Consider the following 15,844-nt stretch of genomic DNA (forward strand, 5'->3'; position numbering starts at 1 on the left):
TATTTACAGATTAACTGAACCCTTTGAGACTGCTTTACGAACTCACAACCAAACTGTCACCTTTCACCCAAACCTAGACCTTGAGGTTTATTACAATCAATATCAGTATGAAAAAAAAAAAAAAAACCAGTCCAAAGTTGCAAAATTCAGTTTTTTATTCCCTCGGCTAGTTTCAGGCTGGTACCTATTTTTGAATCATTGTAACGTAGTTAAAAATGGTATTTCTGAAAATGCAAAAACCATGTCAAAAATGTGCAAACAAACAAATACAGTGCATACAGATAGTTGACAGTTTGCGTTTTCCAAAATACTATTTTTGACTATGTTACGATGATTTGAAAATGGGCCCCGGCCTGAAAGTCGTCTTTGAGTGAATCAAAAAAAGAAATTTCCAACTTTGGACTGGTTTTGTCGTTGTACTGATTTAACAGAAGTTGCTGACTCACAGCTATTCCAGCATGCTGGAAGTTCATGCAGGTCACTATGTCATCACAACTTGCATACAGTCAAGAAACTGCTACAGGCACAAAAGAAATATTTGCCATATTCTGTTCTCTGTCTGGTTGTACACATATGGCATCACATGCCACATTTTGATTATGTTAAAACATGAAGCTGACATTAGGTAAGTGTTAGTAAGTTCAGCTGACTACTGTTTTCTTTTGGTGCACTGCCCCTTTTCATAGAGTAATGTGGAATAAAAAATATGCCAAGTAAGCTACCACTTTTGTCTGTAGGTCTACACAGTGAGAGATGTTTATAAGGGCAAAACAAATGCTGGACTGAACTTCTTGATTACTTTATCTGTGTGTTAACTGTCTATTTTAACTTGTTATATATCCAAACTGGACCCCAATGAATTTTACACAGCATATTTTATTTAGTGTATTGCCATTAGTATCTACTTCTGGTACTAACAGGTTGTTGCTTGTTTGAAATCACATAATATGAGTATTTATGAGATTAAGACTTGAACTGTTAGCTGTTGACAACCTGTACACCTGTTCGGTTATCATCTGAGTTGTAGCTGCAAAAGTTGAGTTTGAACCCTTGGTTGGTATGTTTGTGTCATCAGAAAACACTAGTTTTTAAATTGCTCTTTAAATTAATTAGGAAATCATTTATGTAGGATATGAACAAGAGTGGTCCCAATGCTAATTCTTGTGTAGCCCTGCATTATGAGTAAGTATCCCCATTCTGAAGTTAGTTTTACCCCTATGACACAGTCCATTTGTGAGACTCTGTGGTTTCTTTTATAAAGATAAGACTCAATCCATACAAGAAAGGTGTCATTTATGCTGTAATATTGTAGTTTTCATAGTGGAATTTAGTGATCTACAGAATCAATAGCTTTGTCAAGATTGCAAAATATACCAATAGGATCATTTTTCATGTTTAGCTTTGCTAGCACTTCATTTGTAATGTATTCATATTGAGTTATCTGCAGAGTATTCCTTTGCAAAAGACAGTGACCCATTTAACAAGTTCTGATCAGTTAAATTAATCGGTATTCTATTATAGGCCGCTTTCCCAAGCACACCGGGAAAGACTGAAAAGAGCAAGAGAAACAGTTTGCCTATATCAAGTATGGTAACGAGTTTTACTGCATCATACTTGAGTCTGTCTAGATATATGGCCTGAGGCACTGATTTATCACAAATGTAACTTAAAGGTAATCCTTTCAAATCAGTTCAAAATTTTAATGTTATCCTAGAAACACCATCAAACCATCAGATTTACTACTTTCAAAATGGTCTTGGCAATTAAATTGACTCAAAATCTTTCACAAACAAATATATTCCATATATATGCAGTGTCTAATCTTTCAGACATGTCCTAAAGAATAGACATCACACACACACACACACACACACACACACACACACACACACACACACTATATATATATGGTGATGTGACTTACCAAACGAAAGCGCTGGCACGTCGATAGACACACAAATATACACACAAAATTCTAGCTTTCACAACCAATGGTTGCTTCGTCAGGAAAGAGGGAAGGAGAGGGAAAGACGAAAGGATGTGGGTATTAAAGGAGAGGGTAAGGAGTCATTCCAATCCCGGGAGCGGAAAGACTTACCTTAGGGTGTCTGTATATGTGTGGATGGATATGTGTGTGTGTGCGAGTGTATACCCGTCCTTTTTCCCCCCTAAGGTAAGTCTTTCCGCTCCCGGGATTGGAATGACTCCTTACCCTCTCCTTTAAAACCCACATCCTTTTGTCTTTCCCTCTCCTTCCCTCTTTCCTGACGAAGCAACCATTGGTTGCGAAAGCTAGAATTTTGTGTGTATATTTGTGTTTGTTTGTGTGTCTATTGACGTGGCAGCACATTCGTTTGGTAAGTCACATCATCTTTGTTTTTAGACATATTTTTCCCACGTAGAATGTATATATCAGTAAGATGCGAAGACTAATGATCCAATCTTTCAGTGCAGGTGCTCACCAGGCGCGTTCTTTTGCAGGAATCTGAAATGGAAGAGCGTTTCATGGGTATGTGACTCTGCACTATTAATATGCAACAGGGTGGTTATTTGGGTCGGATGGAAAGCATGCTCTGGTGACCCACCACAAAACTGGGCATAAGCTAACCATCTCTCTTGATCTTTCCAGTCTTTCCTGATGTGCTCGAGAAAGTGGTTTGTGATACAATACTGACTCATTTAGCTGATCAGAACTTGTTAACTGGTTCTCTGTCTATTGGGATACTCTGTGGATAAAGCAATATGAATACATCAGAAATGAATGCTAGAAGAACTAAATGAGAAAAATGATCCTACTGGCATATTTTGTGATATTGCCTAAGCTGTTGATTCTGTGGATAACAAAATTCTGCTATGCAAACTAAAATGTTTGGCATTAGTGGCAAACCTCTTGCTTGGATGGAGTCTTATCTTCATTATAGAAACCACAGGGTATCTGAAACGAACTTCAGAATGGGAGTACTTACTCTTAATGTGGCGTTCCTCAAGAATCATTACTGGGCACCCTCTTGTTTGTAACCTACATAAATGATCATCCACTCAATTAACTAGTGTTGCTGATGATACAAATATATTAATCAAGGGTTCAGACTGAACTTTAGCAGACCAACTCAGATGATATCTGAATAGGTGTACATTTGATTAACAGTTCAGGTCCTAATGTCATTCATATTACGTGATTTCAAACAAGCAAAAACAACTTATTAGCACCAGAAGTAAACACTAATTTCCACACAATAAATGAAACACCCTGTGTAAAATTCCATGGCGCTTAAGGCAACTGCTTGCATTAAGTGGGAGAGTCCTGGTCCGGTCCGGTACAAATTTTCACCTGTTACCTCTGATTCATTTTGATGGCCAAAAGTGGCTAGTGTCATTGAAAACCATTGAATAGATATAAGCCATTTGAAACAGTGAAATTATAAATGAGTGGACAGAAATTTCATGAAACATCAAATATAAAATTGGTAAGAATCCCAAAATTTTCAAAATTGTTGTTTCCATCTAGGTGGCTATTACAGTAGAAACACACATTAATAAAGTAACTGTCTCAAAACTCTAGGTCAGGGGTGATTGAAGAATAGGAAAATCAACATAAATGCTCACTATGGACAGATCTGAATTTGAAAGCCTAAGAAATTAGAATTGGTAGAGATAGAGTCAACAGCTGAGAAATTAATTAAGACTAGAGGGAGAAGTATAGTCACATATAAGAGATAAGTGGGCAGAAGAAAAGTAAGTTTTTTAGTGAAGAAAAATCATCTTAACAAAGAAAAATCGAAAAGTTGATAAATGAAAGAAAAAATGAGGGAGTGAGGGAGAAATGGATGGGAACAAGAGAGTGCCAAATACCATCAACATAATGGGTATCAATTGGGTGATAAGAATAACACGGTGTTGTTAAAGAGAAGGAAGATTTGTATTTCATGTCCTGTGGATATCAGTATCATTAGAGATGAAGCACAAATTTACAAATGGACAAGGATAGGGGAGGACTGGCTTAACACTTTGATCGGGAAGTGTCTTAGTGGTTACTTGGAACGATTTGTGGAAATCATAAGAAACTTACATTTGGATGACTGAATGAAGATGTAAACCCCATTCTTCCTGAGTACAACTTAACTGACTTAAGCACTGCATCACTTAGCCTGAGAAGGTGTTAGGAAGAAGATAACTTGCCCAAAAAGTGAAGGCAATTGAAGCTAACAAAAAGTTCACTCATGCCCAGTCAGATGGTATTTTCTTTTACAAGTGTAGCTTCTCTGTAATTATTCATCCTTGCTGGCATTCATTTGTTCCAGTAGTCTCTGAGCATTAGTTTAATCTGATGGCAAGTATTCAACATTTGACAGAGTAAACAATACCCTGTATTTGGAATGGCTTTGACAGTGAGTGAACTCTTATATAGAGAAAGCACGCTGACTATCTGCAAATTGCAGTCTGAATTGCATTTTTAATAAAAACTTTATAAAGTAGTTACCTATGATGATGATGATGATGATGATGATGATGATGATGTAATAAAGTCTACAGAAGTACTTTGCTACCAGAAAGTGGGAGTTCTACTTGCTTGAAAAGTATTTAGTTCCCTGTGAATTGACTGTTCCTAAACTTAGTTACAACTTGGTACATTCGTTCTGAATTGCAGTCCTTGAATTTTCTATTAACAATAACGTGTTAGAGGAGACGAATGAATATTTAGCGTCTGTGGCCAAGAGCTGCAGCAGATGACTATTGAAATGCACACATCACAGTAACAACTGTTTATTGCTGAATTAAGAAACTAAACTAAAAGACAGTTTTTGGGAATGAATCAATTGCTGATGTCTGGAAGGTGCCTACAGTGACGAAGTTCATAAAGCCATAGTACACAGTGGAGCAAAAAGGTGCCGAGAACGATTACCAATAGGATCCAGTAAGGCGAGGATGTGCCCTCAAAGATGACCCTACTTCTGGGATGTCAGCAGCTGATGAGTGTGTGGCTCAATCAACAGTAGCTGCCGTTGGGATGACAGTGACCCCAAGATGTTTTACTTCGACGGATGTTGGAGGCATGGCTTGATAATGGCTGCAGCCGGTGGGATGATGTGAGATAGTTGATTGAAGTGTGGTACCTGGGAGTGACAGAAAGGAATTCAGCAAAGTGTCAATAACAGCTGGTCACGGCAAGGGCAAAGCCTACTTCGATTGGTGGGCTGCAGATGCAGCTGGCATGGAGCCTGGAGTATCCGCTAGCCACAGTGTCATTGGGTGGCAGCCTATAAATACCCTCCAGTGAAGGATACTAGCATGACAATGAGTGGGCATGTGACCATGCATAGAAAAGTGTTGCCCATGACTACAGCACTATTTACAGCACAATAGCCTATTGGCGATGCTGGTTTTGCGCAACACTGCGGAGGCTGTGTGGGGTTATGATGTAAATGGCCCGAGCTGTCCGAGGCTAGGACATAAACAGCTTGGTGAGTTGTTGATGTGAGCTATAGATGTGCGATCTCCTGGAGAGGTGACAGCCCACAGTACAAGTCTGTTGTAAATAGCAGGTACAGTAGAATGAAACATAGTTTACAAAATTTTAAGTGTAGGTGAGAACTTGATAAGGAAACATGACATAGACCATCAAAGATGCCTGAGTTAGTATGCCTTCCTGCTTGTAAAAAATATAGAATAAGCTTATTTAGGTCTTGTAGCATAAATTATAGAGGAAATAAGTTAACAATGAAGTGATTCAGTTGAAATTATTTTCGATATTATCTCAAGCTATCTTTATTTTCCAGTGTCCATTTCCAGTGAGTACAGAGTATCCTGACACATTTGTCCGTGTTGGTCGAGATGGCAAGATTATACCAGGTTTGTCAGTTAATTATTCTCTAATTTCTCTCTCTCTCTCTCCCCCCCCCCCCCCCCCCCCCCACATCCTCCTTCTCTTTTTTGTGAAATATTGTTCATCGTTTCACTTCTCTCTCTCTCTCTCTCTCTCTCTCTCTCTCTCTCTCTCTCTCTCTCTCTCTCTCTCCTCCACCCCCCCCTCCCCCCATCCTCCTTCTCTTTTTTGTGAAATATTGTTCATCATTTCACTTTGTCAGCATGGCATTCATCCAACCATCTCACAGAAGCTCTCCATTTTTCATCTCAGAAAGACCTGAAAATAGCTGAAGCTGTTCTATAGATGTCATGGTTTTGGTACATCTTCCAGTTGTATGCCCATTTCCTCTATTTTTCATACATTCATGTACGAGGGCTTAGTTGTTTTTATTTTTGAATCAAATGTGTTTCATCCATTTAGAGTCATTCATTCCTCATATTTGACCATAAAACCAAACTCTGTAATTGCACATATTGTCTGATTTTTCTTTGTTTGGAATGTATTTGTTATTTCATTTTTTAATATAAATGTCTGGTTTCATTTTAGTGGTACAAGTAAACATCTCACAGATAGTACTATCTAGTCCCAAATGTAATCAAATAGCTTAGGTATTCTACTATGTTCACACATTTTATTGTTCTGTACTTTCTGTTTGTATGGTTTTTTAACATTGACATTTGATATTACTGTTGAGATATGTAAATTGATATCAACCTTTTTTTTTAATTGTAAATATTCGGTGGTGATTATGGATTCTGGGGTATGTAAGTGTTGTTACGCTCGTACTGGTGTGCCGATCTTTTAATTTTTGCCGATTGATCATTTACTTGTGCAGATTGCCAATATTTTTTTTGCCCCACCCAAAACTAAAAATGAGTCATACAGCCCGAACTGGAGTTCCAGTGGTTGAAAAGTTGATTGGATGTGAAAATTATTTGATGCGTTTATTTGTCTTGAAGTTGTATTTGACCCATGACGAACTGTGGGATGTTGTTGAAAACCAACCTTCAGATCCGACGAGATAGGACAATTCTTGGAATAATAGAGACAAAAAGCCTTGTTCCCAGATTACCCTTTTCATGGGAAAAATTCTCACATTCGTTGATGATTTTTCAAGATATTTATTTCTTGAAGAAAAAATGCAGGGTGACACTGATATGTAAAAACTTCAGTCATGGTGGGAAAGCAGACAGGCAGAAATATCAAGAGGTTGCAGTCTGACTATGGAAAGGAGTATGTCAATGATGAATAAAAAAGATTTCTGACTTCTGAAGGTATCCACCACCTTACAGTGCCTTACAGTCCACAGCAAAATGGTGTTGCTGAGAGAGCTAATAGAACATTGGTTGAAAAGGCTCATACCATTCGGAAGGACGACGGTTCAATCCCGCGTCCGGCCATCCTGATTTAGGTTTTCCGTGATTTCCCTAAATCAATCCAGGCAAATGCCGGGATGGTTCCTCTGAAAGGGCACGGCTGGCTTCCTTCCCCATCCTTCCCTAATCCGATGAGACCGATGACCACGCTGTCTGGTCTCCTTCCCCAAACCAACCAACCAAAATCACATCACAAGAAGGGGGGTGAAAAATCACAGAAGTTAACATTTGTAGGCTACTATCAAGCAACCGAAGGGTATCGTTTCGTCAGTTGGGAGACTGGCCAGATAATTGTCAGCAGGAATGTAAAATTTATGGAGGATGAGAATTTTTCAAGTTCAAAGATAGAGGAAACTGAGATCACAAGTGCCTTAGGATTGGAACAAGAAACATTTCTTCAGGACGTCAGTACTTCACAAACTGAAGTAGTAGTTAAATCACAAGACAGTGATAATGAACCCTTTTATTGCTTTGACAGTGATTCAATAGAAACTGAAACTCAAGATGAGTGTCATGAGAATCGATCCATAGTTCAAGAGGTTACACCTTGAAGGTCAAACAGAGAACCAAACCAAAGACATGGCCTGATCATTTTACTTACTATTTGAAAGAAGGACTTCCAAGTGAAGACATTGATGTCTAGGAAGCTTTGGAAGGGGGCAAATAATGAAGAATGGAAAAAAGCAATGAAGAAAGAATTATCGTCTCTAGTTCATAATAACACATTTGAAGAGGAAGAGCTACCCAGGGGACATAAACCACTTAAGACCAAGTGGTACTAAAAATAAAGCCTGGGACTAGCAGTACACCAGAAACATTTAAGGCATGCCTAGTGGTAAAAGGATGCACCCAAGTTCAAGGTGTTGATTATCAGGATGCCACTTGCACCAGTGGTCAAGCATGCATCCATTAGATACCTCTTGTCTATGGCAGCTCTAGAGAACCTGGAGATTGACCATGTTGACATCACTACTACTTATCTCTATGGAGATATAATAATAAATGAAGAAATTTATGTCATTCCACCAGAAAATTTTCAACTCCTGGAAAAGTATAGAGGCTGAAGAAAGCTGTTTATGGATTCCAAACAGGCTGGTAGGAATTGGAATAAAAAAATTGATGAAGTGATGAGAAAGCTTCCAGTCATCATAGCTTTATATGTTGATGATATACTATTATTCTCAAATGACAGAAGTGTTTTGGATCAATTCAAAAGTCCTTTGAAGAGATTTTTTGAGATAAAATGTTTAGGACAGATAAGCCAACGCCTAGGCATGGAAATTACATAGGATTGTGTAAAAGGAAAAGTTTGTATTTCCCAGAAATCCTACGCAAAAAAAGTTCTGGAGAAATTTGGAATGAACAAAGCCAAGCCGGTGTCAACACCACTTGAACTTGCTTTGGACTTTGAAGCAGTTGAATCAGGTGATATGAATGTAAGTTATCAAGTGACAATAGGAAGTCTTCTATATCAACGAGGTTGGTTTGAAAAGTTCTCTGAACAGAATAGAAAAAAAGTATGTACATCACTGAAACTTTTTTTATTTTTCAATGTAGTCTTCGTGTAGATTAATGCACTTGGTCTAATGATGTTCCAGTACCTTTATTTCATCTCGTAAAAGAGTTTCTTCCAGGCCTGCAAAATAGTTGTCAACTCTTGCTATCAATTCTTTGTTTGAAGTGAATCTTCATTCACCAAGAAAAATTTTAAGTTTTGGGTAGGGATGGAATTCTGACGGAGCCATATCAGGTGAATAATGTTGGTGTGGCAACAGTTCATACCTTAGTTCGTGTAATTTTGCCATGACTACGGCATGTGTGCGGGTGCGCATTGTTTTGATGGAAGATGACTTTCTTCCTTGCTAAACGTGGCCTTTTTTCACGTATATTTTGTTGCAATTTGTTCAGGAGGTTAGAATAGTATTCTCCATAATTGTTTGCCCAGTGAGGAGATAATCTACAAACAGAACCCCATTCACATCCCAGAACACTGATGCCGTGACGTTTCCCTCTGAAGGAATTGTCTTTGCTTTCTTTGATGGTGGAGAATCAGCATGTTTCCACTGCCCTTGACTGTTGTTTTGTCTCTGAGGTATAGTGGTGCACTCAAGCTTCATCTGTGGTTACAAACCAGTGCAAAAAATCGTGTTCATTTCTCCTAAAACGGGCCAAACAGTGTTCCGAAATGTTCATTCTAATGTGTTTTTGATCAAGCGTCAAGAGTCATGGCACCTATCTTGCAGTTAATTTTTTCATTTTTAATTCTTTAGTTGAAATGTGATATGCCCTTTCAGATGGCAAGCATGAACAATTTCATGCTCTTTCAATCGGCGATTCTCCATGACCATTTTGTGCACTTTTGCATTGATTTCTGCGATAGTGACACATCTTGACCGATCACTGTGCGGATCATAATCTAAGCTCTCCTGACTAAATTTAAATTCATTTGTCCACTTGGAAACAGTTGAATATGAAAGAGTGGAGTCCTCCAGTTTATTCTTTAAATTGGCATTAATGACCTTTGCTTTCATACCTTTCTTTACAAAGTACTTATCACTGCTCAAATCTCAGTTTTTTGTAAGTTTCCTTTTTCCATATTTAATGTGTCTTTTATCAACTTTTACTAAAGGTAGGGTCATTGGATTTTCTGTGAGTGCTTAAACAGCTAATGTGACTGTACTGAAACAGTATTACGTCCATTACTTGCACAATAAGTAATTTGCAGGCAATAAAAAGAATTTTTTGTAATGTAGTTGGACTCTTCAAACAAGATTGTGCAATATCTTTGTTTCAACATTGATACAAAAGATGTGAGCATAAACTAAAGAAATAGCTCCCTAGCTAAGGTAGATTCTGAAAAAATGTACCTTAGAATCTGGGGAAAAAAAAACCAACAACAACAAAGCTTATACCACATGGAATTTTACATTGCTGAGGCATCACTCCTACTTTGTCTTAATAAAATACTACATGCTGAGAGAAAGCCAGGTATCTATTATCGTAGATCTTAAAAATGCATATGATTTTGTTGACTGTTACATGCGGCTTAACATAGTGGCAGAAATGGGAATTTATGAAAAACTGCTAGGGATTATAAGAATTATCCTGGTGAACAAACAGCCCAAAGTAAAATTTCAAGCATGTTTCTCTAAACTCTTTGAAATCACAATAGGCATTCAACAGAGAGATGAACTCGACACTATTGTTCAACTATGTTTTTGAAAAAATAATACGTGAATCATGCAGGGAATAAAAACTTCAGAACCTGTCTTTAATGATCAGGACTAAGAATATTGGTGTTGAAATAGGATGTGTGGTTGTTATAGTCATAGTGACAGATTTTGAACAAGCAACAAAATAAGTTAATGTACTGAAAAGTAGCGGAAAAAACTGCCGTGCAAATATCTTGTGGGAAAAATATAAGTAATGTCAAATATCACCAGATATGGAACATTAAAACACATAAAGGGCTTTAAATATCATCATTACAGCACTTTTGCAAAATGAGTGTTATTGAAAGTATTTTAAATCCAGCTGTGCAATTGCAAGAAAATTTGTGTTTTGTCACCAAATGCATTTTGTGTTATAGAAACAAATAATTGTTAGTGGGCTGTAATGAAAGATCTTTACAATTTGGCTTGCTTTCTAGATTGGAAACAGTTTATTACAAAAGATGCTGATTTTATCTATGGTATTTTATGCAAGAATTTCACACATGTTAAGAAATGCCATCTGGTTGCACACTTTTGAGGTATTCCTTCATTTGGCTTTGTTGATTCCAACTTAATCCAGTGTCTTACAGAGTTATGCATTTCTTTATGTGAAACGCGAGTCACTGTAGTATCACTACATCTTTCTGGCTAAATATTTTCTTGTGTTTTGTGTAATGTTACCAACTTAACCACTTGTTTTTCCTTTAATATAAAAATGATTTCTTCCTCTGTGATTCATCATATGTATGTTATGTTGTTCCATTAATTTAATATATATTTATTTGATGTGTAGGACGAATGAAGGATTAATGATGGAGTTGAAGATCTAAATAGTATGTTGGGGATGGGGGCAAACTGTGTGAACAATGAGTGCAAAGTAGACGAATGGAGAGTGAGTTGGTAGTGAGACGGAGAAAAATGGGTGAGGAGCAAAAGATGAATAGAAAAAGGGAGGGGGGGAGAGAGTGAAGAATGGGAAAAGAAGAATTTTTTTTTTTTTTTATACAGGGTGTTACAAAAAGGTACGGCCAAACCTTCAGGAAACATTCCTCACACACAAAGAAAGAAAATATGTTATGTGGACATGTGTCCAGAAATGCTTACTTTCTATGTTGGAGCTCATTTTATTACTTATCTTCAAATCACATTAATCATGGAATGGAAACACACAGCAACAGAACGTGCCAGCGTGACTTCAAACACTTCGTTACAGGAAATGTTCAAAATGTCCTCTGTTAGCGAGGATACATGCATCCACCCTCCATCGCATGGAATCCCTGATGCACTGACGCAGCCCTGGAGAATGGTGTATTGTATCACAACCGTCCACAATACGAGCACGAAGAGTCTCTACATTTGGTACCGGGGTTGCATAGACAAGAGCTTTCAAATGCCGCCATAAATGAAAGTCAAGAGGGTTGAGGTCAGGAGAGCGTGGAGGCCATGGAATTGGTCCGCCTCTACCAATCCATCGGTCACCGAATCTGTTGTTGAGAAGCGTACGAACACTTCGACTGAAATGTGCAGGAGCTCCATCATGCATGAACCACATGTTGTGTCGTAATTGTAAAGGCACATGTTCTAGCAGCACAGGTAGAGAGTATCCCGTATGAAATCATGATAACGTGCTCCATTGAGTGTAGGTGGACGCCGAAACTAAAATGAGCTCTAACATGGAAATTAAGCATTTCCGGACACATGTCCACATAACATCTTTTCTTTATTTGTGTGTGAGGAATGTTTCCTGAAAGTTTGGCCGTACCTTTTTGTAACACCCTGTATACACACTGCTCTGCATAACATAATGCGTAATGTAGCAGAAATTTCATGCCTAAGAGAGAACATACTGTGCCATTAGCTATCAGTCCACTATAACTGTAATATGGAAAGTAGTATGGCCAAGAACATCTTACATAATTGTGGTTTTATGGCAAAAGAAGAATTCTTGTGCACTTTGTATTACCTACATTCTCTTATTAATACATTCTACTGAATGACTTATACTTATTTGAGCACTCAGTGTCTAAACATATGTCGGTGCTTCCTATTATTTAAAACCCAGAATTCCCCTTCATGTATTTTGCTAATTCCCTTTTTTGTGCCTGATTCCCTGTTAGTGCATTATCTCTAGAATCTGTAGTATACAAAGCTTATTGACATTTAGAAAGGTACATTTTGCATTGTGGATATGTAATTGACTGCGCGCAGCTGAAGGTTATACGAGGCTGTGTGTGTGTTCTGTGTTGGTTGATCAGCGGTCTTCTGTTTCCAGCACGCTTCAGAACAGTATTTGCTACTGTTGGTGGCATTACTCCCTTAAAAGGTTAAAACCAGCTTGCATGAACAATGTTTTGTGGGTAACTGTAACTTGATGTTAACTAGTGATGTGATGTCAACAGCTTGGTAAGGACTCTGGTAATTTGTCACAGATTTTTTTGTCTTACCCTTAGCAACATAGAAAGTGGATAGGAAAATCCATTGTCCAATTTTGAATTCTGGATGCACATTGCCTAATTTCTCTTGCTGTTCTGATGCTCTGGTATTTGCTTTCTGTATCTTTTCCACATGTCCTTCGAGCAAATTCCCTAACTGCTTCTCCATTCTTTCCTTCTTTGGGCTTAATAACATTGAATGGTGACAGCATCTTCCTTCCATAATAACTTCATAAAGGGGCATGCCCATTCTTTCGTGTGTTTTGGCACTGTATGTGCTTACACAGTGTGGAATGATGATATCCCAATTGTTGTGTTGGTCATTGATAAATTAACAAAGCATTTTCCCAATAATGTGGTGGACCCTTTCTGTCCATCTATTTGCCTGTGTTTGTAATGGGGTGGTGTGTAATTTATGTACTTTCAGCGGGACGGCAAAGTTGTTTCATGAGGTCGGACGTGAAGCTACTATCTTGGTCGGTTGTAAGTGCTTCTGGTACTCCAAATTTTAAAATTCAATTATTGACCATAGCCTGTGCGATGGTGTTTCCTTGTTGATCAGAGAGACTTAGATATCTTGAGAAACGATCTATAATTGTTAGTAAGTACCTATTCCCAACTGGTGTTTTATTAAAGGGACCAATACATCCATTCCTTCTATACGTTGACGGCAATAGTCTGCTCACTGGGTGCACAGTATGCAATTGTGCACATATTGTGCTACATTGTGGTTTCTTGTCTCCCACCAGGAACATTCAGCAATGTGTCTTTCAGTAGTTCTTTGACCACTGTGACCTGAAGGAATGTGTCCATGAGCCTCTTGCATGACTTCCTGTCAGAGGTGTTTGGGAACCATGATTCCCAGTCCAAGTCTAATTGTTCGATACAAGACTCCATCCTGTATGCAAAACTGCCATTGTGTCACATATCTTTTGCAATATGCATCTGAAGCCTGTGCCTTTTGCCATTCTTCTGCATCACGACCTGCTGCTTCTAATACTGCTAACTTTCTACTAAGACAGTCTGCATTGGAATGTTTCTTCCCCGGTTTATGAATAACTTCAAAGCCCATTTCGGAGAGGCATAGGGACCAACGTGTCAAATGACTTGATGGGTCTCTCAGCCCAAGTAATCACTTGAGAGCAGCTTGAATTTATGCCCATAGAGATAGCACCTGAAATATTTTGTACCATAGATGACACACAGTAACTCCTTTTATGCTGTTGAGTAATTCATTTCTGTCGTATTTAATTGTGCAGATGCGTAGACTATTGGATGTTCTGCACTCTTAATATTTTGACCCAAAACTGCTCTGATAGCATATCCAGATGCATTGCAGGACAGGATGAATTCTTTGCTGAAATCATGGTAGATGAATACAGGACTGTGTGTTAATTTGTATTTCAGTGTTTCAAATGCTGTGTAGCAATCTGTTGTCCAGTGAAATGTAGTACCTTTTTTCAATAATTGTGTGAGAGGTCTTGCTATTTCTACATAGTCTTTTACAAATTTGAGAAGCCTAGAAATTGCTGTACTTCCTTGGTAGATTGCGGTGTTGCAAAATCTTTAACTGCAGTTATTAGCCGTGGTTTGGTTTTGATTCCGTGTTAGCTGATAGCATGGCCTAAATATGTTACTTCCTTTAATGTGAAGTGCCACTTTTCCAAATTTAATGTTAATTTAGCATGCCTGAGATGTCTGAGAACTTTTCATAAGTGAATTGCATGCTCTTTGATGTCTTTTGAAAATATGATTACATCATCGAGGTATATTATGCATTGTTGAAGTTTTAATCCATGTAACACACCATCTAGTAATCTGTGGAATGTTGTGGGGGCGTTCTTTAATCTGAAAGGCATCCTTAAGAAATGCCAATGATCTGAAGGGGTGAAGAAAGCAGTTTTATGCCTGTCGTCTGGTGCAACTTCTATTTGATGATACCCACCACTCAACTCAATTGTGGAGAAATATTTACTGTTGATGAGATGGTCAATGATATCAATGATATTCGGTAATGGATACACGTCTGACATTGTTTTGCTATTTAAATGCATTTAATCACAATAGAGTCTAATGTTTTGCACTGTCAGCAGATTGGTTTGGCACAATTATGACATTTGCTCTGTATGGTGAATCCAAATACTCTATTATACCATCCTTTAATTGCTTATCTGTGAATTCATCAAGTAACAGTTGTAACTGGTGAAGAACTCTGTATGGTTTCCTATAAACTGGAGTGTTATCTCTTGTTGGAAGCCTGTGTTGTGTGATGTTAGTTGCTGGTAGCAGTCCCTGTGAACTAAACAGATCTTGAAACTTGTCCAACACTGCTTCTATCATATCCCATTCATTTCCTTTTAAGTGTGATATCTTCTGGCACAATGCAGTTTGGTAGGAGGCTGGTTTGTCCCTATTGTCTACATCTGACCAATCGAAATCATCTTCCTATACGGCACTTATGTTAGCTATTAACATTCCCTTTTGTAACTCCTTGTTTCTCTGTTCCAAAATTATCTATATGCACTAGTATCTTCTGTACTCCATCAATTGTTGTGGCACAAAGTATACTCCCGCGCACAGAACAATGTGCTGTGTCCAATTCATCATTTTCCTCTAACAGTTCCACTATGCATAGTGTGTTTGCAGGTAAAGCAGCATTAATGTCCACCCAAAGAAGCTTTTCTGTAGTGAAGGATTTTATCCTGCGAATCTACCTTCAAGGACACTGCTCGCAGTTTAGATGATTCTTCTTTCTGGGGAGAGGGCTCTTGCGGCAGAGCATCCTTGGCAGCTGTGTCATGTAATAGAAACAATGTCCTGCTAAGCTCCACTGTTTGATGCTCGAGGTTAATTTTAGCGTGATGTTTTTTCAGGAAATCTAACCGTAGGATAGCAACATATTCATTGCTTACCCTTGGTACGACTTCCACAACCTCCTGGAATCTTACACTCTCAATG

The 15,844-nt window shown here is 38.2% G+C and overlaps 1 protein-coding gene across 1 annotated transcript in view; it reads left to right on the forward strand.

Moving 5' to 3' along the window:
• Positions 1-15,844, forward strand: part of LOC124619275 — a 44,296-nt gene that overhangs the window by 7,977 nt on the left and 20,475 nt on the right. Inside the window, exon 3 of the mRNA XM_047145544.1 lies at positions 5,778-5,850. Coding sequence (XP_047001500.1) covers positions 5,778-5,850 — 73 coding nt within the window. The remainder of the gene's footprint in view (positions 1-5,777; positions 5,851-15,844) is intronic.

This window comes from Schistocerca americana, chromosome 6, assembly GCF_021461395.2.
Source record: "Schistocerca americana isolate TAMUIC-IGC-003095 chromosome 6, iqSchAmer2.1, whole genome shotgun sequence".
NCBI lineage: Eukaryota > Metazoa > Arthropoda > Insecta > Orthoptera > Acrididae > Schistocerca > Schistocerca americana.